The sequence below is a fragment of the Palaemon carinicauda genome, chromosome 5 (assembly GCF_036898095.1).
Source record: "Palaemon carinicauda isolate YSFRI2023 chromosome 5, ASM3689809v2, whole genome shotgun sequence".
NCBI classification, from domain to species: Eukaryota; Metazoa; Arthropoda; class Malacostraca; order Decapoda; family Palaemonidae; genus Palaemon; species Palaemon carinicauda.
In genome coordinates, this window is record NC_090729.1 from 94629223 (window position 1) to 94655067 (window position 25845).

Below are 25845 nucleotides of genomic sequence, written 5' to 3' on the forward strand. Positions count from 1 at the left end.
GAAAGGGAGTGGATCTTCTCGTCCTTCCCCTGGATTTGATACTGTTCTCGGACGTGTCAAAAGAAGGGTGGGGGGCCCACATTCTTAACCAAAGGGTCTCAGGCCTTTGGTCAGAATCAGAAAAGTACCTACACATCAACCTGCTAGAGATGAAGGCCGTGTATCTGGCCCTTCAACAGTTCCAACGGACCCTGGCGGGCCACTCCGTGGTGGTGATGAGCGACAACACCACGGTAGTGGCCTATATCAACAAGCAGGGAGGTACCTTTTCACAACAGCTATCCCATCTTGCAGTAGAGATTCTGAGGTGGTCCGAAGTCCACTCGATAACACTATCAGCTCGCTTCATTCCTGGCAAGAGGAATGTGCTCGCTGACAGTCTGAGCAGAGCTTCGCAGATAGTGAGTACTGAGTGGTGTTTGGATCCTCAGATAGCCAACAAAGTCCTGACTTAGCCAACAAAGTCCTGACTTTGTGGAGTTCCCCGACAGTGGACCTGTTCGCGACAGCCTTGAATTTCAGCTGCCTCTGTACTGCTCCCCAGTCCTGGACCCCAAGGCTCTCTGGCAAGATGCCTTCCTACAACGGTGGGACAACATCGACGTGTACGCCTTCCCACCGTTTTGTCTGATGAGAAGGGTGCTCAACAAGACCAGACTATCGGTCAACCTGTCAATGACCTTAATAGCTCCGCTATGGCATCGCGCAGAATGGTTCCCGGACCTTCTGCAACTCCTAACGGAACCTCCTAGAGAACTTCCCCCACGACACAAGCTACTCAGGCAACCACATTGCAACATCTACCACAAAGCCGTAGCCTCGCTTCGGCTTCACGCCTGGAGACTATCCAGCGTCTCCTCACGGAGAGAGGCTTTTCGCAGCAGGTTGCGGAAAGAATGTCTCGACACCTGCGGAAGTCCTCCGCGGGAGTCTACCAGGCGAAGTGAAGAGTCTTTTGTGGTTGGTGTAGTAGGAGGGGTATCTCTCCACTCGATGCCACTATTCCAGCAATAGCGGAGTTCCTTGTGTATTTGCGGGAGGAAATGCGCCTTTCGGTCTCGGCGGTGAAAGGCTATCGCTCAGCCTTAAACCTGGCCTTTAGGCTGAAAGGAGTGGACATTTCTTCCTCGCTAGAACTCTCTTTACTCATACGTAGCTATGAGCTTACCTGCCCTCAGTCGGAAGTGAGACCTCCTCCATGGAACGTGGTTCGAGTCCTCAGGGCTCTGAAGAGACCCCCTTTCGAACCATTACGCTAGGCCTCTGATCGCCACCTGACTTGGAAGACGGCTTTCTTACTCGCGTTGGCCTCTGCCAAACGAGTTAGTGAACTTTATGGTCTCTCATACGACATCGCCCATTCAAGGGGATGGGGGGAGGTAACGTTCAGGTTCGTCCCTGAGTTTGTTGCCAAGACTCAGAACCCTGGAGTGCCGGACCCACGGTTTGACTCCTTCAGGGTCACGAGTCTCCGTTCTGTAACAAGTGACCCAGACCATCTGCTATTATGCCCAGTGAGGAGTCTGCGGCGTTACTTGAAGAGAACAGCTGTAGTTCGTCCCCGCGTGCAGGTGTTGTTCGTAAGCACGGGAAGGACTAAGAGGAGGGTCACCAAGAACACCATCTCGGCCTGGATTCGAAAGGTTATCCATCACGCCTTGAATCCTGACCCTCCTCCGTCACGTCGCCCTAGAGCACACGACGTCAGGGGCATCGCTACGTCCCTGGCCTTTAAGAGAAATTTCTCTGTGACGCAGGTGCTACAAGCTGGGGTCTGGAAGCGTCAGACGATCTTCACAGCCCACTACCTGCAGGACGTGACCCACAGGAGCCTCGATACTTTTTCTATCGGCCCCATGGTGGCTGCACAACAGCTGGTCTAACCTCAGGCTCCTTATTGGACAGGTAGCAGAAGGTTGAGGGCATTGTTACCCGGTCTCAGTCTGCATGAATGAAAGAGTATAGCCTGCCTGACACCTGCGCGCATTTTTGCCACGCACTGGTTTTTTTCCCGCACTGTTCACGACCAGTTCACGACACGTTCACGCATAGTTCACGACAAGTTCACGACACGTTAACGCAATGGCATGAATTGGCACGCCTAGTTCACGACAAGTTCACGACACATTCACTCATCTTTCCGCATCGTTCATGCATCGTTCACGCGCATCAGAAAAGGCTGGCAAAGGAAAAAGAGAAACAAAAGCCAACCCTACCTCGAAGAAAGATACAAAGGAAAGTGTGGGTCAGGGAATGGTTAACCAGAAGGCAGTCGTTTGGACACTATGACAGTCTATTGACTGAACTCAACAAGGAAGATCCAAGGGCTACAAAAATTACCTCAGAATAGAGAAAAAGGTGTGTTGAAATAAGAAATCATTTTATTTTTACATTAAAACAGCAAACAGAAAAAATTTGTTTTGCTCTTCATTTTAAGCTAATAAAGAAGAATAAGTATGTTGATGAAATAAAACATCATTTTATTTTTACATTCAAACAGCAAACTTAAAAATTTCTTGGGTTTATTTTTCAGTTCATTTTTATTTAAAACAAAAGTTTTGGCTCTTGATTGGTAATAGAGGAAAATAAGTGTGTGCATGAAATAAGACATCATTTTATTTTTACATTCAAACAGCAAGTATAAACAAATATTAGGTTTATATTTTTCTTTCCTTTTCATTAATTTTTTCGTTTCCTTTTTGTCTCTTCATTATAAAGTTATAGAAATAGGTTGAAATAAGATATCATTTTTTTTTCACATTACAGCAAATATAAAAATTTATTAGGTTTATTTTTCTTTCCTTTTCATTAATTTTTTTGTTTCCTTTTTGTTTCTCTTCATTATAAAGTTAAAGAAATAGTTTGAAATAAGATATCATTTTTTTCACATATAAAACAGCAAATATAAAAATTTATTAGGTTAATTTTCTTTCCTTTTCATTAATTTTTTCATTTCCTTTTTGTTTCTCTTCATTATAAAGTTATAGAAATAGTTTGAAATAAGATATCATTTTCTTTTCACATTAAAACAGCAAATATAAAAATTTATTAGGTTTATTTCTCTTTCCTTTTCATTAATTTTTTCGTTTCCTTTTTGTTTCTCTTCATTATAAAGTTATAGAAATAGGTTGAAATAAGATATCATTTTTTTCACATTAAAACAGCAAATATAAAAATTTATTAGGTTAATTTTCTTTCCTTTTCATTAATTTTTTCATTTCCTTTTTGTTTCTCTTCATTATAAAGTTATAGAAATAGTTTGAAATAAGATATCATTTTTTTTTCACATTAAAACAGCAAATATAAAAATTTATTAAGTTTATTTTTCTTTCCTTTTCATTAATTTTTTCGTTTCCTTTTTGTTTCTCTTCATTATAAAGTTATAGAAATAGATTGAAATAAGATATTATTTTTTTCACATTAAAACAGCAAATATAAAAATTTATTAAGTTTATTTTTCTTTCCTTTTCATTAATTTTTTCGTTTCCTTTTTGTTTCTCTTCATTATAAAATTATAGAAATAGTTTGAAATAAGATATCATTTTTTTTTCACATTAAAACAGCAAATATAAAAATTTATTAGGGTTATTTTTCTTTCCTTTTCATTAATTTTTTTGTTTACTTTTTGTTTCTCTTCATTATAAAGTTATAGAAATAGTTTGAAATAAGATAATTTTTTTCACATTAAAACAGCAAATATGAAAATTTATTAGGTTTATTTTTCTTTCCTTTTCATTAATTTTTTTCGTTTCCTTTTTATTTATCTTCATTATAAAGTTATAGAAATAGTTTGAAATAAGATATCATTTTTTTTTCACATTAAAACAGCAAATATAAAAATTTATTAGGTTTATTTTTCTTTCCTTTTCATTAATTTTTTTCGTTTCCTTTTTATTTATCTTCATTATAAAGTTATAGAAATAGTTTGAAATAAGATATCCTTTTTTTTCACATTACAGCAAATATAAAAATTTATTAGGTTTATTTTTCTTTCCTTTTCATTAATTTTTTTGTTTCTCTTCATTATAAAGTTATAGAAATAGTTTGAAATAAGATATCATTTTTTTCACATTAAAACAGCAAATATAAAAATTTATTAGGTTTATTTTTCTTTCCTTTTCATTAATTTTTTCGTTTCCTTTTTGTTTCTCTTCATTATAAAGTTATAGAAATAGTTTGAAATAAGATATCATTTTTTTTCACATTAAAACAGCAAATATAAAAATTTATTAGGTTTATTTTTCTTTCCTTTTCATTAATTTTTTCGTTTCCTTTTTATTTATCTTCATTATAAAGTTATAGAAATAGTTTGAAATAAGATATCATTTTTTTTTCACATTAAAGCAGCAAATATAAAAATTTATTAGGTTTATTTTTCTTTCCTTTTCATTAATTTTTTCGTTTCCTTTTTGTTTCTCTTCATTATAAAGTTATAGAAATAGATTGAAATAAGATATTATTTTTTTCACATTAAAACAGCAAATATAAAAATTTATTAGGTTTATTTTTCTTTCTTTTTCATTAATTTTTTTGTTTCCTTTTTGTTTCTCTTCATTATAAAGTTATAGAAATAGTTTGAAATAAGATATCATTTTTTTTTCACATTAAAATAGCAAATATAAAAATTTATTAGGTTTATTTTTCTTTCCTTTTCATTAATTTTTTTGTTTCCTTTTTGTTTCTCTTCATTATAAAATTATAGAAATAGTTTGAAATAAGATATTTTTTTTTCACATTAAAACAGCAAATATAAAAATTTATTAGCTTTATTTGTCTTTCCTTTTCATTAATTTTTTCGTTTTCTTTTTGTTTCTCTTCATTATAAAGTTATAGAAATAGTTTGAAATAAGATATCATTTTTTTTTCACATTAAAATAGCAAATATAAAAATTTATTAGGTTTATTTTTCTTTTCTTTTCATTAATTTTTTCGTTTCCTCTTTGTTTCTCATCATTATAAAGTTCACGCCACTTCCCGCATCGTTCACTCCAGTTCACGCCAGTTCACGCATCGTTCACTCCAGTTCACGCCAGTTCGCGCATCGTTCACGACTATTTTTGGCGTGCCAATGCGTGCCACAAACTTTAAACATTTCAAAGTTCTGGGCAAGCATGGCACGCATGCCACGCATCGTTCCCGCACTGTTCACGACAATTTCACGACTCGTTCACGCGAGTTCGCTCATCAATGCATGCCCCAAATGCGTGCAAGTGTCAGGTACCCTTAAGTCTGGCCCTTACTTCTTTCTTCATCCTGCCTTCTCTTGGGGAAAGCAGCATCCTGGTCTCTGCATAGCTGACCTCAACCTCTGCAGGTAAACCATGCTCCCTTGTGTTCCCAGTGTTAAGTTAATACTGTCGCATCCCCCATACCCTGACGAGTTGGTATTGGGAACGTCCTGGAGACATGCTCAGCCGCCAGAGGTAGGATATAGGCTCGTAGTGGTCTCTTATGTTCTCGTGTAGAGGAAAAGCTTCTTATTCTGTGTGATCATTGTCAATTGACCTGTTCACAATATGATTAAACAGGAAACTATTAGCATCCTGCTTCCTAGTTCCAGACCTGTAGGCATTGCTCAAAGACGCCTTCCAACACCCCTTGGACAACCTGGGATGAGAGTTAGAATCACTGGCCTTCCCCTGTTCATTCATCCCCTTACTTGTGGGGCAGCAGTCGTGCTCATATGTACTGGACTAGATGCCAGCTGCAGGATATCCTCATAATCGAGCAATTTTTCTTTTTAGATAAGTTTTGTTAAGAAGTATTTTCCCCATCCTTCTTTATGCATGGGAAGATAGAATGTATGCAAACTCAATTTTATACTGACCATACATTCTGACAACATATCCATCTTATAGATATATAGTAGGTTCTACCATGACCATCTACCTCTCCCTTAGGAGAGGCCCACCCTAACACCTTTGACATCGTGTACATCACTTACTGTTTCCTATGCAAGACCAAGTGCCCTGAAAATTCCCAGGAAAGCTAGCCAGTCAGTTTGATTCACAGGGTCTTCTTCCTAATGATAAGTCTCCTATTAAAGAACGATGGTTTGTCTTCTCATAGGAACAAATCATAAAATTTTGAAGTAATTTGTAATTTTCCTAACTATACAAACCCTAATCCTTTAAGTTACACTTCCTGGCTCAACCAACTCACAAGTCATGGACATAAGGTCAAAAGTGAGTGCAGAGCCATTATCAGATTGGTGTGGCTTACCCTCCACCTTTTAGTAACTACTGCTACCTTGTAAAAAGTTTATCTGCTGTTTCAGTTGAGCTGAAATCATACTTCTATTAAAGGATTCAGGATTTTATAGGTAGGAAACATACAAATTACATTAAAAATTTATGTTTGCTGTGAATATAAGTTTAGTTCTGATCATATCTTGACCTGCTTTGGTAAAAGTATATGATTGTGTGAGCAGCCATACAAATAACGAAAGTTGAGGTGTTTTGGTCTCTGCAATTAATATTTTGTGATATTGTACCTTATATACCTAGAGCTGTTGTGTTAAGAATAAATAAGATGTCTATAAAATAACTTATTATTCAGGTAACTGTGGAGATCATGTAGTTGTTATGAATTCAAGAGATATTGCTCTGCCTGGTATAGAATGGGAAAAGCGTGTTTACTTCCATCATTCTGGTTACCCAGGGGGTGCATCATGGACTTTAGCTTGGGAGCTACATCAGAAAGATCCTACTTTGGTACGTAACTTTTTCCTTGAGTTTTTTAATTTTTTCTCTCATGACCTCTGTAACTTTAGTGACCCATAATGCATTTGAGTACCTCTCATATATATATATTTTTGCTCTTATTTTTAATGTTTTCACCTCATATTTGTATAATAGGTGAACCAGTGAGGTACTGGCAGATTTGAGTCGCCACTAGGTTGATCTCGCACAAAGGGTGAAGCTCATTATTATTATTATTATTATTATTATTATTATTACTTACTAAGCTACAACCCTAGTTGGAAAAGCAGTATGCTATAAGCCCAGGGGCTCCAACAGGGAAAATAGCTCAGTGCGGAAAGGAAAAAAGGAAAATAAAATATTCTAAGAAGAGTAACAACAATAAATATCTCCTATATAAACTATATAAACTTTAACAAAACAAGAGGAAGAGAAATAAGATAGGAGAGTGTGCTCGAGTGTACCCTCAAGCAAGAGAACTCTAACCCAAGACAGTGAAAGGCCATGGTACAGAGGCTATGGCACTACCCAAGACTAGAGAACAGTGGTTTGATTTTGGAGTGTCCTTCTCCTAGAAGAGCTGCTTACCATAGCTAAAGAGTCTCTTCTACCCTTACCAAGAGGAAAGTGGCACTGAACAATTACAGTGCAGTAACCCCTTGGGTGATGAAGAATTGTTTGGTAATCTGTGTTGTCAGGTGTATGAGGATAGAGGAGAATATGTAAAGAATATGCCAGACTATTCAGTGTGTATGTAGGCAAAGGGAAAATGAACCGTAACCAGAGAGGAGGATCCAATGTAGTACTGTCTGGCCAGTCAAAAGACCCCATAACTCTCTAGCGGTAGTATCTCAACGGGTGGCTGGTGCCCTGGCCAACCTACTACCTCATGTCTACTTTATAACAGGTCGCTTTCTTCATTTCAGCCCATATGATCACAGCACTCATGGATGCTATATATTCCTGATCCTTGGAGAATCACACAAAGCAAATCTACGTAACAAGGAAAACACAACTACACATCAGAATTTTTCTCCTGTCTATTATCTCAAGAGATATAAAAGACAATGAACTCGATTATTAAATGTTTTCATTTATGCATATGCTTACCATGGATACACAACTAAAAGTTTTTGAATAATTGACATTGCTATTAAAATATATAAGTACTTACGTGGTTGAAGCAATATACAAACTAATAGAACATTCAACTTAACTCTGATCATATAACATCTCTTTGTTCCATAACAGGAATACAAACCACGCTATTTAATAGGGGTATTACTTTTGTTGTAGCTGAAATGACGAGCCATTTATTTTTAACGAGGGTTAACTACCCTTACCGCTACTTAGCGGGGTTAGAGGAGGGTAGCTTGTAACCCCCCCCCCTCACACACCTGTGATTGAGCTCACTTTGCTTTCGGCTCAGATGGTGAATGGACGTTGCTGCTCTTCATCCTTGCCGAATATTGGCAGCCATTAATGACTTTTGCTTTTTCTTTTTCTCTTAGTGTCTGTGTGTGAAGTTGACTTCTGCGACCATGCGCACCTGCCCTGAACTCTCCGGCCGCCCTTGTGGGACATTTATGTCGCCGGTGGAGACTGATCTTCACACCCTTTGTTCTTTATTCAGAGGTCAACGGTGTGATAGTGCAAACAAGCGTAATGAGTGTAGGGAGTGGTCTTCCTCCCACTGGGAGAGGTTTGCACGACGGCGAAAGAAGAAGTCCAAGCGGGGATATTTATCCTTCGAAGGTTCCTTTGAAGAAAGAAAAACCCAAGGCCGCCTCTTACGTCTCCCGAAGCTCCTACTCGTATGGTCTCTTACAAGAGACCGTCGAGTAGTAGCGTAGACCAAATTAATGTCGGCCAACCCCGGTTCTCAAGAGATGATGTTGCTTCCCCTAGCGAAGCAGCCCCACCTCTCCCCCCGGGTAAGGCCTTGTCACTAACCCTTCTTACAGATATGGTCTTCCTAGGGGCATACGGGTCTGCCCCTCCAAGGAAGCTTTGCTACAGTTCATCCGCATGGGTGCTTCTGTTAAGCAATCATCGTTGCTGTCAGAGGTAGATCCTCTGACCCTTGTCGACGTTATTGTGTCAGAGGTGTCTCATGGGGTATCATCCAACGCCTCTGCCCCTCCAGACTCTCCAGCAGTTACTGCCAACTGAGATTCCCCCGTTCTTGAACATCCTTCGAGGGGAAAACTAAGTTCAACGTCTGTTTCTTCTGCAAGTGTTTCTCTCCCTCAGGGGGAGTTCACTTATAGAGACTCCTCTTCGAAGGACTGCTGCGGTGCATGGTCAGCTTGCTGATCCAACGGCCCCCAGAGGGCGCATTCGTTAGAAAGCATGCCTTCCACTTCGCCTTAGAGGTCTCCCTTCACCAGCGGTAAAGAGGCGCCTCTTTGGTTCATCGTCGTTGCAACCGTCCCCTGCAGAGGAGCCGCCGCTGCATTCTGACCTTCATTTATCAATCGTCACTGCTCCTGCAACAAGTCTTGTGACTTCGGTCCTGGACCTCTCTGCTGATAGTTCGCGATCCCCTTCGGTGGATGGTCTCCCTTACAAAGGGCACGTCAACCATCCACCCTCCAGACCTGCCGACCTGCCATCACCGTTCCTGTCACCGGTAGAGCATATTGTAGCTCTACCAAAGTGCGCAGCTGCACGGCGTCGCCCTGCAGCTCGCCAACCGACAGGACTTCAGCGCTCACCAGCAGCTCGTCAGATTGCTTGTCACTCTACAGCGCTTCGGCGTGCCCCTTCACCTGCTCGCCCTCATAGAAGGCAGCAAATTCATGCACCTGCGCGCCAACGTTCTCCTGCGCGCCCGCGCGTCCACTTTCACCTGCACACCCTGCGCTCACACGCCCAGGGTCGCCCACGCGCCAGCGAACTACAGCGCGCTTGCGCTCTCCGGCGCCTACGCGCCCACGATCTCCTACGCACCAGCGCTCTCCTGCGTGCCAACACACTCCTGCGCGCCCTTACTCTTCTATGCGCCAGCCTCTGCACCAATTATCTCCCGCGCGCCAGCGCTCCCCCACACGCCAGCACTCACCTGCGCGTCAACAAATGCCTGCGCGCCATTATTCTCCGGCGCACAAACACTGCAGCTCTCACCTACGTGCCAGCTCTCACCTGCGCGCCAAATTTCTCCCACGCCCATGCACAGAGACATGCGCACCCGCCACCATGCGCCCGTGCGCCAACATTCACCTGTGCACGCGCGCCAATACTCCCACGCGCCCGCCTGCGCACCAGTATTCTCCTGAGCGCGCAAATATTCTCCCGCACGCGCACGAACAGGTACAGGCACAGGATTTACACCTGGCAACTCACCATCGCCATATTCCCCTCCCCGCAACTGTATTTCAGCTCGCCCTATGGGAGAAGGGAAAAAGGCACAAGCAGAGGGGTTCAGGATCCCTAAACTGCCTTCTAAGGCGAACCCACCTATAACGGTGACTCCTCGTATGGAGCCTTCGGTCCCTTTCCCTTCAGGGGATCTATGTGACAGTGCATCTGTCAGTCAGCAGCCTTGGTTCAGTGCTTTAGTCAGAGCTGTTATACAGACATTCAAGCCCGTCTTGTCCGACCGCTTATCAGAGCAACCTTTAGCTCTGGACTCAAGACACGGAACCATGGCTTCTTCTACCCCTTTGAAGAGGAAAAGAGGAGTTTCCGACGCGGTCACTTCCCCGAGGGTGAAGCCGACTCCGTGCAGACCATCAAGGCTAGTCCCTCCAGTTTTTCCCCAGGGATACTCTCCCTCCCTGTCAGATGAAGACCATCCGTCACCAAGGGAATTGCGCGAGGAGAGACACTTCCATCGCACCATTGGAGGAAACCTCCCTTCACGCGGAGAGTTCCCCTCAATCTGTGACCAGGAGGGACATGAAACTCAGGCCTTCGATGTTGGAGTCTTACCTCCTTCCTCGGAAGGAGTCCAAAGACTCCAAGACACTGCCAAAGTCCTCCACCAGGGCTAGAATGGAGACAGCCAGCCACTCAAGGAATATCCGCGACTCACCCCCAAGAAGAGCTCTTGGGGATAGAAGGAGACTTCGCTGCAAGTCCAACATCAGGAGACCAACAAGAATCAGAACATGCATTCTGTCAGGTTCTGACTCTAATGAGGGTTCTCAATGGGTTTTCCGACCCAGAGATACCACCTCGAGAGGGCAAAGGGTTGAAGAGTACCAGGAACAAGATCACCCAACAGCTCTCCGAGTTTGCCTCCTCCAACCGTGCTGGCTCTACTAACAAGCTCCTCCCACCTCCTCGCGTACAGCAGAGGAGGTACTTTGAGATCCTGGAGGAACTCAGTTCAGCTCTCCCACTTCACCATTCTCTGGAAGAGCTAACCAGGGCAGTCCCTCGTGAGAGAGACTCCAGCCGGCAAGGCTCTTCCTCGGCGGCCGAAGTCCTTAACCAGAAAAGGTCACTAAGTATGCGATGCAAGCTACTTCGTGGCTGGACATATGGTTAGGGACCTTAGGTATCCTGATACAATCCGAGGATTTTTCCAAGGGGCGTACCAAGAAGGTAATGGAGACCTCTTTTCTCAGGCACTCGCACGATCGAGTTTCTTCCCCACCAAGTTTCGAAATTGTGGGCAAACACTATCTTGAAACGTCGAGATGCAGTGTCTGAGAGGTTCCACCAACAGGTCCCAAGCGTTGAAATAAATAAGCTCAGACATTCCTCCCTAAATGGCCCATCTGTTTGAGCCTAAGGATGTGGAACTTGCTGCTGAGAGGTGGAGACTTCCTGCTCCATAGGACTTTAACAACTAAGCCCTATAAACCTCCAGCACCTCAGCAGTCCCGCCCAACCAAGACCGTAACGACGAAACCAGCAGCGAAGACAGTGGTGTCTAATAAGCCCTTTCCTGTCAAGGACAGGAAAGGCAAAAAGTCCTCCAGGGAGGAAAGAATCCTAGAGGGAGCGGCCTAGGCAGCAAACGCTAGGATAGGCACTCCCCCTGCGTCTCCACCAGTGGGGGGGATGCCTACAAAGTTGCTCAGACAGGTGGAAGCAACTCTGGGCCGATTCCTGGACAATCTCCGTGATCCGTCTAGGATATCACGTCCCGTTCATAACATCTCTACCTCACCTGACCAGGAATCCAGTGTCAATAGACTCCCTTGCCATGGGATCGGCAAGGGGGTAGGCCCTTCGGGCAGAAGTCCAGACCCTGTTGAAGAAGGGCGCTCTCCAAGAGGTCCTTGACTGGTCCCCAGGCCTCTTCAGTCGACTCTTCTTGTAAGAAAGGCGTCTGGAGGCTGGAGACCAGTCATCGACCTCTCAGCCCTGAACAAGTTTGCCAAACAAACTCTGTTCAGCATGGAGACGGCAGACACGGTCAGACTAGCAGTAAGACCTCAGGACATCATGTTTACACTAGACCTAAAGGACGCGTACTTCCAGATCCCAGTCCATCCGTATTTAAGGAAGTACTTAAGATTCAGCCTAGACAACAGAAAGTACCAGTTCAAGGTGCTGTGATTTGGTCTTTCCACAGCACCCCAAGTTTTCACCAGAGTGTTGGCCCTAGTGTCATCTTGGGCACACAGGATTGGCATCCGTCTCCTCCGTTATCTGGACGACTGGCTAATCCTAGCAGACTCTGTGTCAACCCTTCTTCAACACCGAGACAAACTTCTGAGACTTTGCCAGAATCTGGGGATCATGGTAAATCTCAAGAAGTCTTCTCTGCTTCCTACACAGAGACTAGTATACTTAGGCATGATCATAGACACCAATCTCCACAAAGCGTTCCCATCAGACGACTGGATAACAAGGCTGAGAAAGGTCGCAAGACCCTTTCTCAGACGAGAAGAACTTCCAGCTCAAACGTGGTTACATCTCCTCGGTCACCTTTCATCGCTGGTCCGTCTAGTTCCCAATGGTCGCCTCAGGATGAGATCCCTCCAGTTGCAACTCAAGTCCTGGTGGAATCAAACTCGCGATTCCCCGGACATCTGGATCCCCACGGGATCAACGGAACTGACAGACCTCCAGTGGTGGGTGACAGATGAGAACTTACTAAAGGGAGTGGACCTTCTCGTCCTCTCCCGGGATTTGATGCTGTTCTCAGACGCTTCAAAAAAAAGGGTTGGGGGCCCACGTACTGCACCGCACGACCTCAGGCCTCTGGTCAGAGTCAGAAAAGTACCTCCACATAAATCTCCTAGAGATGAAGGCCATCTTTCTGGCCTTCAACAATTCCAACAGTTCCTGGCGGGCCACTCAGTGGTGGTGATGAGCGACTACACCACAGTAGTGGCTTACATCAACAAGCAAGGAGGTACTTTTTCGCAGCAGCTATCCTATCTAGCAGTAGAGATACTGAGATGCAGATAGGAATGAGCTCGCCGACAACATGAGCAGAGCATCTCAGATAGTAAGTACCAAGTGGTCTTTAGATCATCTAGTAGCCAACAAAGTCCTAACTTTGTGGGGTTTTCCGATTGTGGACCTCTTCAGAACGGCCCTGAACTGAACTTCAGGCTCCCGCTCTATTGTTCCCTAGTCCCAGACCCCAAGGCTCTCTGGCAAGATGCTTTCCAACAACGGTGGGACAACATCGACGTTTACGCCTTTCCCCCATTCTGTTAGATAAGGAGGGGTACTCAAGAAGACCAGAACATCGGTCAATCTTTCAATGACCCTCATAGCTCCGCCATGACATCACGCAGAATGGTTTCCTGACTTCTGCAGCTCTTAACAAAGCCCCCAAAAGAACTCCCTCCACGACACAATCTACTCAAACAACCACATGCCAACATATTCCATAAAGCCGTAGCTTCGCTACAGCTTCACGCCTGGAGACTATCCAGCATCTCCTCTCTGAGAGAGGATTTTCGCAACAAGTTGTGACTAGGATATCTGGATACCTGCGTAAGTCATCAGCAGCAGTCTACCAGGCAAAGTGGAAAGTGTTGTGGTTGGTGTCGTGGAATGGGTATCTCTCCACTCAATGCCACTATTCCAGCAATAGCGGAGTTCCTCGTGTATTTGCGTGAAGAAATGCTCGTCAGTCTCGGCAGTAAAACGCTATCGCTCAACCTTAAGCCTCGCCTTCAGACTGAAAGGAATGAACGTTTCTTCATCGCTAGAACTTTCCTTACTTATACGGTGTTATGAACTTACCTGCCCCCAGTTAGAAGTGAGACCTCCCCCATGGAACATGGTTCGAGTTCTCAGGTCTCTTAAGAGACCTCCCTATGATCCACTACGCCAGGCAACCGATCGCCACCTGACTTGGAAGACGGTGTTCCTGCTAGCTTTGGCCTCGGCCAAGTGAGTCAGTGAACTTCATGATCCCTTATACGACATCACCCGTTCAAGGGGATGTGGAGAGGTAACTTTCAGCTTCGTCCCTGAGTTTATTGCTAAGACTCAGAACCCAGGAGTAGAAGATCCACGATTCAACTCCTTCCGGATTTCTAGTCTCCGTACTGTAACAGATGACCCAGACCATCTCTTACTATACCCAGTGAGGAGTTTGAGGCTGTATCTTAAGAGAACTGCTTCAGCCCGTCTTCATGTGCCTGCACTATTCGTCAGCACAGGAAGGACCAAGAGGAGGGTCACCAAGAACACCATCTCAGCGTGGATTCGCAAGGTCATAAAACATGCACTGAATCCAGACCCTCCTTCTTCACATCGCTCCAGAGCTCATGATGTATGGGGCGTAGCTACATCCCTGGCATTCAAGAGAAACTTCTCAGTGACGCAGGTTCCTTAAGCTGGGGTGTGGAATTATCAGACCACATTCACATCCCACTACCTGGCAAGACCTGTCCCACAGGAGACTCGATACGTTCTGTATTGGTCCTATTTTGGCTTCACAACAGCTGGTGTAAAACCTCAAGCTCCTTATTGGACAAGTAGCAGAAGGTTGAGGGCATTGTTACCCAGTTTTAGTCTGCGTGAATGAAAAGGTTTGACTGGCCCTTATTCTTTTCTTCATTCTCCCCTCTCTTGGGGAAAGCAGCATCCTAGGTTCTCTGCATAGCTGACCTCAAACCACTGCAGGTAAACCATGCTCCCTTGTGTACTTAGTATTAAGACTAACATTGTTGCGTCCCCATACCCTGATGAGGTGGTATTGGGAAAGTCCTAGTTACAGTTTTTCCGTCTAAAGAACTTGGAATAACTTTACCAGGACAGTCACACTTCTACATACCTCAACACACAGCTTGCGTAGGCTGCGGACCTTGCGTAGCAAGGTTTTAGCAACATGCAGGGACTCCTTATTTTTTGAGTACTGATACACTCAGATAAGGAGCCCCCAGGTAAAGTCAAAAGCCAGATTGGCTGGGACGTCCACCCTTCCTAATGGGTGAGTCACCCCTATTAAATAGCGTGGTTTGTATTCCAGTTACGGAACAAATGACAAATTCGTATATAATTTGTATTTTTCCTAACTATACAAACCTTAGCTATTTAAGCAAACTTACCCGCCAGCCCTATCACCCTTGAATTCCTACCTCCAAGCAAAGTGAGCTCAATCACAGGTGTGTGAGGGGTGCCGGTAGCAAGCTACCCTCCCCTACCCCCGCTAACTAGCGGTATGGGTTGTTATACCTTGTTAAAAATTAATGGCTCGTCATTTCAGCTACGCGGAAAGTAATACCCCTATTAAATAACTAAGGTTTGTATAGTTAGGAAAAATACAAATTATCTACGAATTTGTCATATTCTATCGTCATAACATTTTTCCCAAGAATTCCTGCATGTGGCATTTAGTTAGTTTCAATGGGGAAGTCTTGGAAATGATCTCTATGAAGGTTCATATTACTTGTAGCACAAAATAATGCCATGTGAAACTCTGGCACTGGCTCCTGCTGGTAGAATTAGTGTCGTCAAATTGAAGACTGAAATGACACAGCTGAAAACAATATTGGCATGTTGGTAGATCTCTCCCTTCACTTGAATGACAATTGATGGCTGATGGATAAAATGTGAAACTCAAAGTATTCATTGGTCAAAATATGTCGAAAACCCGAATGGAGGGATATATCTAACAGTGACAATGTCACAAGAAATTATTCTATGTAGTTTTATAATTATAAACTAAACTTTTAGTCACCCAACCAGACTACATGTACATCAACCAGACTAAGTGTACATCTAAGCCTATTCCATGAATCTAAGATACATAGACACGTAAACAGATGGTAAAATAATGGTTTTGCTTCATGTTGCAATGTAAAATATTCACTTACCATTCCACCAAGTTATCTTCTTCCCTGCTTTAGGGTACACTCCAGCATACTATTCTATTTTGTTTCTCTTCCTCTTGATTTTTTAAGTTCTTATAGGCTATATATGAAAGATCTAATGTAAGGTTGTTGCTGTTCTTCAAATATGTTTTTGGAATCAAGCCATGTCGTCCTGAAGGAAGTTCCCTTCAGCTGCTTCCTACTGTATAATATTTCTGCAAGGGATATTACAAGAGAATTACTGTCAAGTATCACGGGGTTCCAACCCCCGGAACGACTATCCGTAGATATCGTGTATAATCAGGGACGTATCTAAAGATAACCACAGATATCTGCACCCCCAATAGACTTTACCTAGTGTAATCCACTAAGGGGAAGAATAAGTGATGAGCCTTTACATATCCTATCACCTTTTGGTGTTCCCATACGTCTCTGGGGCTTTATTCCTTTGTTTGCAGCTTCATGCTACTTTTCTATTGTTTGTTGTGCGCTATTTATCAGCTTATTTTGAAGATTTTCTTCGTATGATGACTTCCTCTTCTTCGTCTAGTTTGAGTACCTACCTCTCTTTGCAGTTTGGTTAAGCTGTAAATGATTTGGATCCCTACGGGGAAAATTATTTAGCTTTTACAATTGAGGAAGCCTGAGTGCTTCGAGTCCAGCTAGCTTGGGCATCAGGTTTCGTACCCGATCGTCCTTATTTTCCTTGTTTTATGGTGTAAGTTTCACGTTAGCTAGTATTTTTTAGCATTGCAATGGTTTGGGCTCTATTTTAAGTTTGCATTACTTTGCATTTTTGTATTTTATGATTTTTGTGGGTGTGTGTCAGTTTAGGTTAGGCTAGCCTAGAGTTGGTAACTTTTAAGTTGAAGACGGACTCGCCAAGTCGATTTGGTGTATAGTACCGGACTCGTTGACAGTGGTTTTTTCATCTCAGGGATGTTTTCCTCAGTTATACTAGTTTGCTGAGTTTTTTGGTCCACTTGTAAGCGATTTCTCGGTATTCTGACCGTTTAGGCTCGTGGCCATTGTGCTAAAACGGATTTTGAAGCAAAGTGAAAAATCTATTTTTGGGTGAGATAGCCATGTCGTCCTGAAGGAGGGTTCCTTTAAGGAGCTTTCTAAGGGATATTTAGCTACAGTGATACTCCCAGAGAATTAACCATAGGTCTCCAGAATTCTAACTCCTGGCACAAGTATCCTTTAAGAAAATTCTTAAGGATATCGCATAATATCAGGGGACGTATTTCTTGATACGACACATGGCAATCTTCACCCCGAATGGAGTTTTCGCTCTGAGGGGGAAGGATTGGCGAAAATGAGGGGTAGCCGTCATCAAGGTTACCCGGTGGATCCCCTTCCCGTACTACTACAGCGCCCAACATGGCGACCCATTCCTTGTTGCAATTAAGCATGGATGGCTACAGATAGAGTAGTTTCGGGTGGGGATAGTTACGTATGTATACTTCTTTTCTTAGAAAAGGAAGGCGGGTCCATCAGGACGACATGGTTATCTCACCCAAAAATAGATTTTTCGCTTTGCTTCAAAATCCGTTTTTTGGGCTCAGCCATGTCATCCTGATGGTGTGGCGGGATTTTGCAACAACAACAACAAGCCCCACACCCTGAATCACATCTACTGACAATTGTCTCCACAAAACAAACTTCCCCCTTATGGTATCTAAAACCAGACTCTTAGACAAAATTAAAAAAGAAAAAAAAAAAAAACATAACCTTAAAACTATATTTCTTACAAACTAAAACAATCACTTGATAAAAAAAATACAAATTACTGTAACACTATTCAAATAAACCAAAATAAAAGCCTAACAAAACTTGAAAGTAAATCGCACACCAACACCAAAATATGTATGTTTATATATATATTTTTTGGGCTCAGGCCATGTCATCCTGATGGAAGTTCCTTTAAAGTAGCTTCCTAGGGTATATTTGACTACAGTGATATTCCCAGAGAATTTTACCTTAAGGTACCCAGAATTCTAACTCCTGGAGCGAATATCCCTAACTTATCCTTATAGGGATATCGCACAATATCAGAGGACGTATTCTTGACACGCCACATAGCTATCTTCACCCCGAATAGCGTTAACGCTTTGAGAGGGAAAGTGGCAAGAAAACGAAGGGGAGCCGTTATTAAGGTACCTCTCCTCATTGTTTTGAGTCTGTATATGACGTCATCATCGGCGCCATGTTATTCCTTATCTCGTAGCGCTATTGCTCGGTGATTTCCCCTGTGCTCTCTCGCTATTTTTGGATTTACCCGTCACTATGATGCTTTCACCAGCCTCTTCTGCCTCTGGAAAGTTGAGTATTATCTTTACTTTGTATAAATGTAAGCTCTTGCCCGTTTTTATTTGAATCAAGGTTAAATTAACGTAAACGAGCTGTGGCCTAACCGGATGCGTCATGGGCGATGTCGTTCGCTATGCACGAGTCATTTAGTTAGCCAGAACGACTTCCCCGGTTTATTAGCTTTAATAAATTTAGCTATTTAGCCTTCCTGCTAGGAATTCTTTATATTATGCCGATAGTATTCATCAGTTTCGGCGATTTAGGTAACCAATCCTTGCTTACGCTAGGCTTCTTAGCCTAGGCGTTTTGCTGTTAGTACTTTCATGCATGATATAATAAGACTTTCCTGGAGTGATAATTTTATTGAAGCTCTAGGCATTAATTTATACATGTCGGATATTTACTGAATAAATTTTCCTCATCCAAAGGTAGTATACGAGAGTGTTTCGGTGATTTAGGTTATCGATTCTCACTGCGCCTAGGCTACTAGCCTAGGGGCTTTAGTATACTTTCGTACACATCCCCGATTGTTCTTTTTCTCCTCTGGAGGTCTAAGAGTAATCCCTTTTCCCTCAGTTAGCCTAGGCTTAACCCTAGTCAGTTTTGCCTCAAATAGTATTCGGGTAAAACCAGGCTAGGGTGTTTCTGTCCTTGTCCAGTAACTGGAGAGACTGGTTTTTGGATTTGGTCAGAACCTCAGAGTATTTTGTCTGTGGTCGGTAGCTGTCTAGCAGGGTGAATAGAATTCTTTTGCTAGGTTAGGCTGCTGACATAGGAGGCTAGACCTCCCTAGGCCACACCTGAAGGTTTATGTACGATATGATTCCTTCTCCCTGTGGCTTAGCAGACTAGTCCTGTGCCGTTAGACCCTAAGTCGAAGAATAGAATTCTTCCACTGCTTAGGGGACAACAGCACGAAAACCCCGTTCCTTTATTGTTTGGAGGGTCAGGGAAGATGCTGCCAACCTCTTTACTGTATTAGACTACCCTAGGCTTGGAATAAATTCTTTAGTCACTTGGGATAGCCCTAATACTGAAACGGAGTTTTGTAAGGTGAGGTAGGACAGACTTTAGGGCCAGTTCCTTCCACACCTTATAGGACCCTCATCCCTCCCACTCTGTCCTTTATCGATGGCCTAGCCATCACAAACCCTTGGCCATCGTCCTACAATTGACCCGAGAGCTGGTAGGTTGTGGGACTGGCTCAGGCTTCTACCGGCCTGCACGAATGTGCCAGCCGGCAGAAGCCTCTTCACTGTTGAGTGTTCTTCAGACCTTCCTTGGTCTGCCATCCATATGTCTGCTGGTAGAGCCCGGCAATGTTATGGATGGATGGAAGCTTGAATGTTACATTCTCCCCTTCCATTTGAACCCTCATTCTGGATAGAAGGTAGTAAGGCAGTGCCCTCTCACAGTCTTCAGATCCATGCTTTCTCTCTTGCTATTGTCTAGTACCACTGGGTCCTAATATGCCGGCTTAGCGGCCGGCAGGCGGGTGGGCTGCAGACCTCTGGTTTGATAACTATTCGCCGGCCGGCATAGATTGCCATCAGCCTGCGGCCGGTTGGGAGCTGACTGGACACCAACTATTCTGCCGGCTACTACGATTAGTGGCTGGCAGCTGGGGTGCAGCCGACTGCCGACATATTACCTTTTGCCGGCCGGCACTCAGCAACCAGCGATCTGCCACTGCCGGCCGGCACTACAGTTTATGATTACACAGTAGCCAGTATAAATGCAATATAGAACATACTGCAAGTAGAAAACTACAGTATAGATTATAGGGTAGCCCAAAATTTCTTCCAACATACAGTGTTGTCATGTACAGCCTATTGTGAGACCGTACATTATAAAGAAAGTGAGTTCTTTCTTTAAATTATTCAGAATCCCCGATATTAAAACATCTAGAAACTAGTGTTAGGTTACACTTATATATCCTTATAGGATAGGAAAGTTCCAAAGGTTTTCTAGAATAGAATTAACCATAGTTTTAATGTTGTGGGAGGTCACAGGAATTGGCTGGGCAGGAAGCACATGTAGTCTTTCCTTTATCATTTCTAGCTTATATATCCTAAGCTATATAAAAAGATAATAAATTTTATACTTAATTTTGTGAGATTTTTCACTTTATACTCATTGGAATCTCCTCTCTTTACAGGAGGACCAGCCCAAGTGCGGTAGTATGTTTTGCAACGTCCGCAGCAAGAACTTCAGCAGACATGAGCTGTGCAGGAAGCAGGCCTGCTGCGCAGTCACCAAGGGAGATCTTAAGTATTGGGACCCCCAGGTATGTAATATATGTACAAACTTGGTTACTAAGGCGTTTGACAACCCTAAGTCGGCGGAGTCAAGGGATGCAGCAAAGGAAAAGCTGCGTAAATGGGTCCGGGGTTTTCAAAAGAACACCACGGGGCCTTACCTTCCAAGTGAAAAGATGCGGGCCTACCTTTTCCCCAGGGCATCTACGGATGCAGTTATCCCCCAGCCTCGCTCAGAGATCCCCTGCGTCCAAATTCTAGTAGAGTCTGATGTCTCGGACGCATTGGAGGACATCCAACTTGACGACAGGATGTCAGAAGTGTCAGAGGACACAGAGAAGGACCTTCTCGCAGAAGGCCATGAGGAGGAGTCGACTCTGGCTCCCAAGACCGAGGAGGAAGAGGTCGACCCGGTGTCGGTCTTGTAGGTTCCTGCCCCAGAACCAGTTCCCTCGACATCGTCTGCTCTTCCAGCTGATTTGGGAAGGACTCTGTCTTCCATCATGGAAATAATCCAACAGATGCACAAGAAGAGTGACGAAAAAGAAGCTGCGATGAAGCTGGAGATGCGTAGACTTGCAGCATCACGCGGGCCTCAGGAGAAGCTTAATGTAAAGGACCTTCCTTTATGTTCAGACGTGAATCTGTGGCAGTATGCAGAGCACATGCCGATGACGACCGAGAAGATCGTCACCTCAGAGAAGCCGGGCTCAGTCCCCATTGAAGAGGTAGAATTCTGGCCCAGCTTAGAGTCGTACCCGGACTGTTATGTCTGTTTGAAGAAAAAACAAGTCTCAAAGAAGGGAGCCAAAAGAGGTCATAGTGTTTGACCACACTAAAGCACAGGCTTTACTGGCTAGTTCTATGAAAGAGAGGGGCTTCACAAACTCAAAAGTACCAGCATTGAGTAAGAAGCACCCCTACTTTGTGGCTTCACCACCAGAGCCTTCCCCTTTATGGAGAAAGGGTACAAGGCAGCCTTAAAGGCTATTGAGGCAGGGAAACTGTCCTACACTAGATGAGTGTAGGCCCTTATCCCTGACTTTGCCTCTGGACCAGAGTGACTGGAAGGACGTCCATCTTATCTTCTCAGTTGGGAAGTTGGAAGCAGATATTGCCGGACGTCAGTTCTGTGAGGACCTTCCAAAGTTATCTGAATTTCTCTTGCGCAGGGAGCAAAAGACAAAAGAAAGACTTGCCGCATCTATGTCCTTCCAGACTACCTTGGAGACGATGGCAAGCAATCCCCAGAACCCGGACATGTTTATGGTAGTGGCCAAAACCCATTTGGCTACTGTGACTAAGGACATTTATAGCTTCATTAAGGGCAGAAGGGCTTGTAGGGAGTTCGTGTTCTCCTTGGCTGCGGTGAGACATGAACCCAGGAAGCTGATTTCATCTAGTATCTGGGGAAAGGACCTCTTCCTGAGCTAAGTGGTCAAAGAAGTAGTAGATAAGGCTGCCACGGGGAACAGGAACCTTCTCCAAAAGTTGGGCTTATCACTCAAAGGGAAGTCTTCCCCGGATGAGGGTCCCCAACCTAAGAGGAAGACGAAGAGGCCTAGGCTACCCTCTCGCCCGTCCAAACAGTATAGACAACAGCAACGACAGCAACAACTTCCTATGACTGCAGTGCCCCAGATGGTGGCACAACCTCCAACTACCTACCAGTTGGTACCCCAGCCAGTGAGCCTTTACTCTGGCTTTTGAGAGGCAGTCAACTACCTTTTGACCGAAAGCTAGAGGATCAGCTAGAGGCTCCTCTAGACGCCCCTCAAGAGGAAGAGGAAACAGAGGAGGACGCGGTCAAGGAGGCAAGTCCTCCGGTCCACAGCAAAAGTGAGATGCTCTCTGTAGGAGGGAGACTGTACTCATTTCGGGATCGTTGGACCTTCGATCCCTGGGCCCACAGCCTGATCAAGAACGGACTGGGTATGGGCTGGAACAACGCTCCACCATCATTCCCTCAATTCTTCCAATACTCCACCCCCGTCCTGGAAGAATATGTGCGGGAACTCTTGAAGAAAAGAGTATTACGGAGAGTAAAGTCCATCAAGTTCCAAGGGAGGCTGTTTTGTGTTCCCAAGAAGGACTCAGACAAACTCAGTCATTCTGGACTTGTTTCCACTCAACAAGTTCATAGTAAACTCCAAGTTCAGGATGTTAACACTTCAACACATAAGAACCCTGTTGCCCAAACGGGCATACACTGTCTCGATAGACATGGCGCATGCCTACTGGCATGTCCCAGTCAATCGTCAACTCTCCTCCTACCTAGGTTTCAAGCTACAAGGAAGACTCTACGCCTTCAGAGCTATGCCCTTCAGACTAAACATAGCCCCAAGGATATTCACGAAACTTGCAAATGCAGGCGTTCATTAACTACACCTAAAAGGTTTCCAAGTAGTGGCTTACTTGGACAATTGGCTGGTGTGGGAAGCATCCAAGACAGAATGCATGCAGGCTTCCAAGAAAGTGATCCAGTTCCTGGAACATCTGGGATTCAAGATCAACACCAAAAAGTCTCGACTATCTCCAGCTCAAAAGTTTCAATGGTTGGGAATCCACTGGAACTTACAGTCACACCGACTTTCCATTCCGCTGAAGAAAAGGAAAGAGATAGCGGGATCTGTCAAGAGACTTCTGGAATCCGATCGGATATCAAGACGCCAACAGGAGAGAGTGCTGGACTCTCTGCAGTTTGCTTCAGTGACAGACCGAGTGCTACGAGCACGGCTAAAGGATACAACAGGAGTCTGGAGAAGTTACGCATCAAACGCTCGAAGAGATCTGAAAAGACCATTACCGACTCGACTGCGATCACTTCTCAAGCCATGGTCGAAAGCCAAGCACCTGAAGAAATCAATACTTCTTCAACCACCTCCACCCTCAGTCATCATCCATACAGACATTTCAAAGGAAACATTGGGGAGGTCACTCTCACCAATGGAAAGTCCAAGGGGCTTGGTCCAATCTATTCAAGACCTTCCATATCAATATTCATGGCAGTCTTTCTTTCGCTGAAGAAATTATCTCCTCACCACTCGACCCACATAAGACTGGTCCTAGACAGCGAGGTGATAGTGAGATGCCTGAATCGTCAAGGTTCGAGATCACCTCAAATCAACCAAGTGATGTTGGCCATCTTCCGCTTGGTGGAAATGAAGAGATGGCACTTATCAGCAGTTCACCTCCAAAGATTCCGCAACGTGACGGCGGACGCTCTATTCAGGTTCACACCGATAGGCTCAGAATGGTCCCTAGACGCAGGATCGTTCTCCTTCATATTACGTCAAGTTCCGGAACTGCAGATCGACCTCTTCGCGACGAGCAACAACAAGAAGGTACCTCGTTATGTGGCCCCATACAAGGATCCTCTAGCAGAAGCAGTGGACGCAATGTCCCTCGATTGGAACAGATGGTCCAGTATTTACCTGTTCCTTCCACCCAACCTTTTACTGAAAGTCCTCAACAAACTGAGATCATTCAGGGGAACAGCTGCGATAGTGGCTCACAAGTGGCCAAACAGCATCTGGTTCCCTTTAGCGTTAGAACTGCGACTGACGTTGGTCCCGTTGCCGGATCCAGTTCTGACTCAGCGAGTGCAGAAGTCGACTGTCTTCGCTTCATCACAGAAAACCCGAAACCTTCATCTCATGATTTTCTCTCCTTAGCAGTGAAGAAGAGATTCGAGATCTCGAAAGACAGCATAAAATTTTTAGAGGAATATAAATCTAAATCTACCAGAAGACAATATGAGTCATCGTGGAAGAAATGGGTTGCCTTTGTCAAGGCGAAGAAACCAAAAGAAATCTCAACAGATTTCTGTTTATCCTTCTTTATCCACCTTCATGAACAAGGTTTAGCAGCCAACACGATATCCACGTGTAAGTCTGCCTTAACGAGACCCTTATTGTATGCCTTCCAGGTCGACTTCTCTAATGAAATTTTCAACAAGATTCCTAAGGCCTGCGCTAGACTCAGGCCGGCAGCACCTCCGAAACCCATTTCATGGTCTCTGGATTAGTTTCTTCACTTCGCATCACTGCTGAACAACGGAGATTGCTCTCTGAAAGAGTTGACCCAAAAAGTTATATTTTTATTTGCACTAGCCTCAGGTGCCAGACTTAGCGAAATAGTGGCCCTCTCGAGAGATGAGGGTCATATTCAGTTCGTAAAAGGGGGAGAACTGAATCTTTTCCCTGACCTAATGTTTCTTGCCAAAAATGAGCTACCTACCAAGAGGTGGGGTCCCTGGAGAATCTGCCCTCTGAAGGAAGATGTCTCTCTATGTCAAGTAGAGTGCCTAAAGGTCTATCTTCGTAGAACTTCAAACTTTAGGGGAGGACAGCTTTTTAAGGGAGAAACTTCAGGTTCAAATTTGTCTCTGAAACAACTAAGGGTGAAGATCACCTACTTCATTCGCAGAGCGGATCCAGACAGTACACCCGCAGGTCACGATCCGAGAAAAATTGCCTCATCCCTGAATTTTTTCCAAAACATGGATTTCGAACGTCTTGGCACGTACACTGGCTGGAAGTCATCCAGAGTGTTCTTTAGACACTACGCGAAATAAGTAGTGGAACTTAGAGGTTTGTGGTGGCAGCAGGCAGTGTTCTAAAACCTGTTACTTAGTTCTGCAAGGAACAGTGAAAACTACAGTAATTAGGACTACTGTATTAAGTTAAGGGTGTGCGTGTTGTCCCCTGACGGTACAACATGCTAAGTGAAAGGTCACCAAGGTGTCCTTACGGACTGTTCCAAATACAAAACGTGAAGTAAGCATAATGCATAACACGTGAGCCATGCGTTTCTACGCAAGTGTGAATGGACAGTAATGACAGAAATTAATGAAAATTTATTAACATTTTCGTTTTCAGTGGCATTAATACGTTTCCTTTTCAGATGAAACAAATATTTCTTGTATTACTGCTATCTTTATGCTTTAATTTATTTCATCCATATTTTATATTATTCTCTGAAATGCAGATTGAACTATATATTTTATTGACTGTCAATAAACAAGCTCTAATTGAATTTTACGTCTTATTCGCCCCAAGTTAAAATTAATAAAGATATGGTGAGCATTATTTTATAACCTTTGGATATTGCACGATAATAAAAGAAAATCTATAAAGATTGTTCCTTCATGTAGACAAACACTCCTTGACTCTGGCCAGTCTTTACATACGACAGGCCAGTATACTCTGAATGTGATGCTGACTGATACAAATATTTTTTCCTAAATGGATACAAACCTTTTGTCGGTACATACGTCAAACTCTGTATACCGGGTAAGGTGTCAGTATTGCATATGCACATTGGTGGTTTTTC

At 43.9% G+C, this 25845-nt stretch overlaps 1 protein-coding gene across 3 annotated transcripts in view; it reads left to right on the plus strand.

Annotated features, from left to right (window-relative positions):
* Positions 1–25845, plus strand: part of mRpL13 (mitochondrial ribosomal protein L13) — a 386598-nt gene that overhangs the window by 263272 nt on the left and 97481 nt on the right. For all 3 annotated transcript variants that reach the window (XM_068373870.1, XM_068373869.1, XM_068373868.1), the window contains one exon: positions 6559–6713. In XM_068373870.1, coding sequence (XP_068229971.1) covers positions 6559–6713 — 155 coding nt within the window. The remainder of the gene's footprint in view (positions 1–6558; positions 6714–25845) is intronic.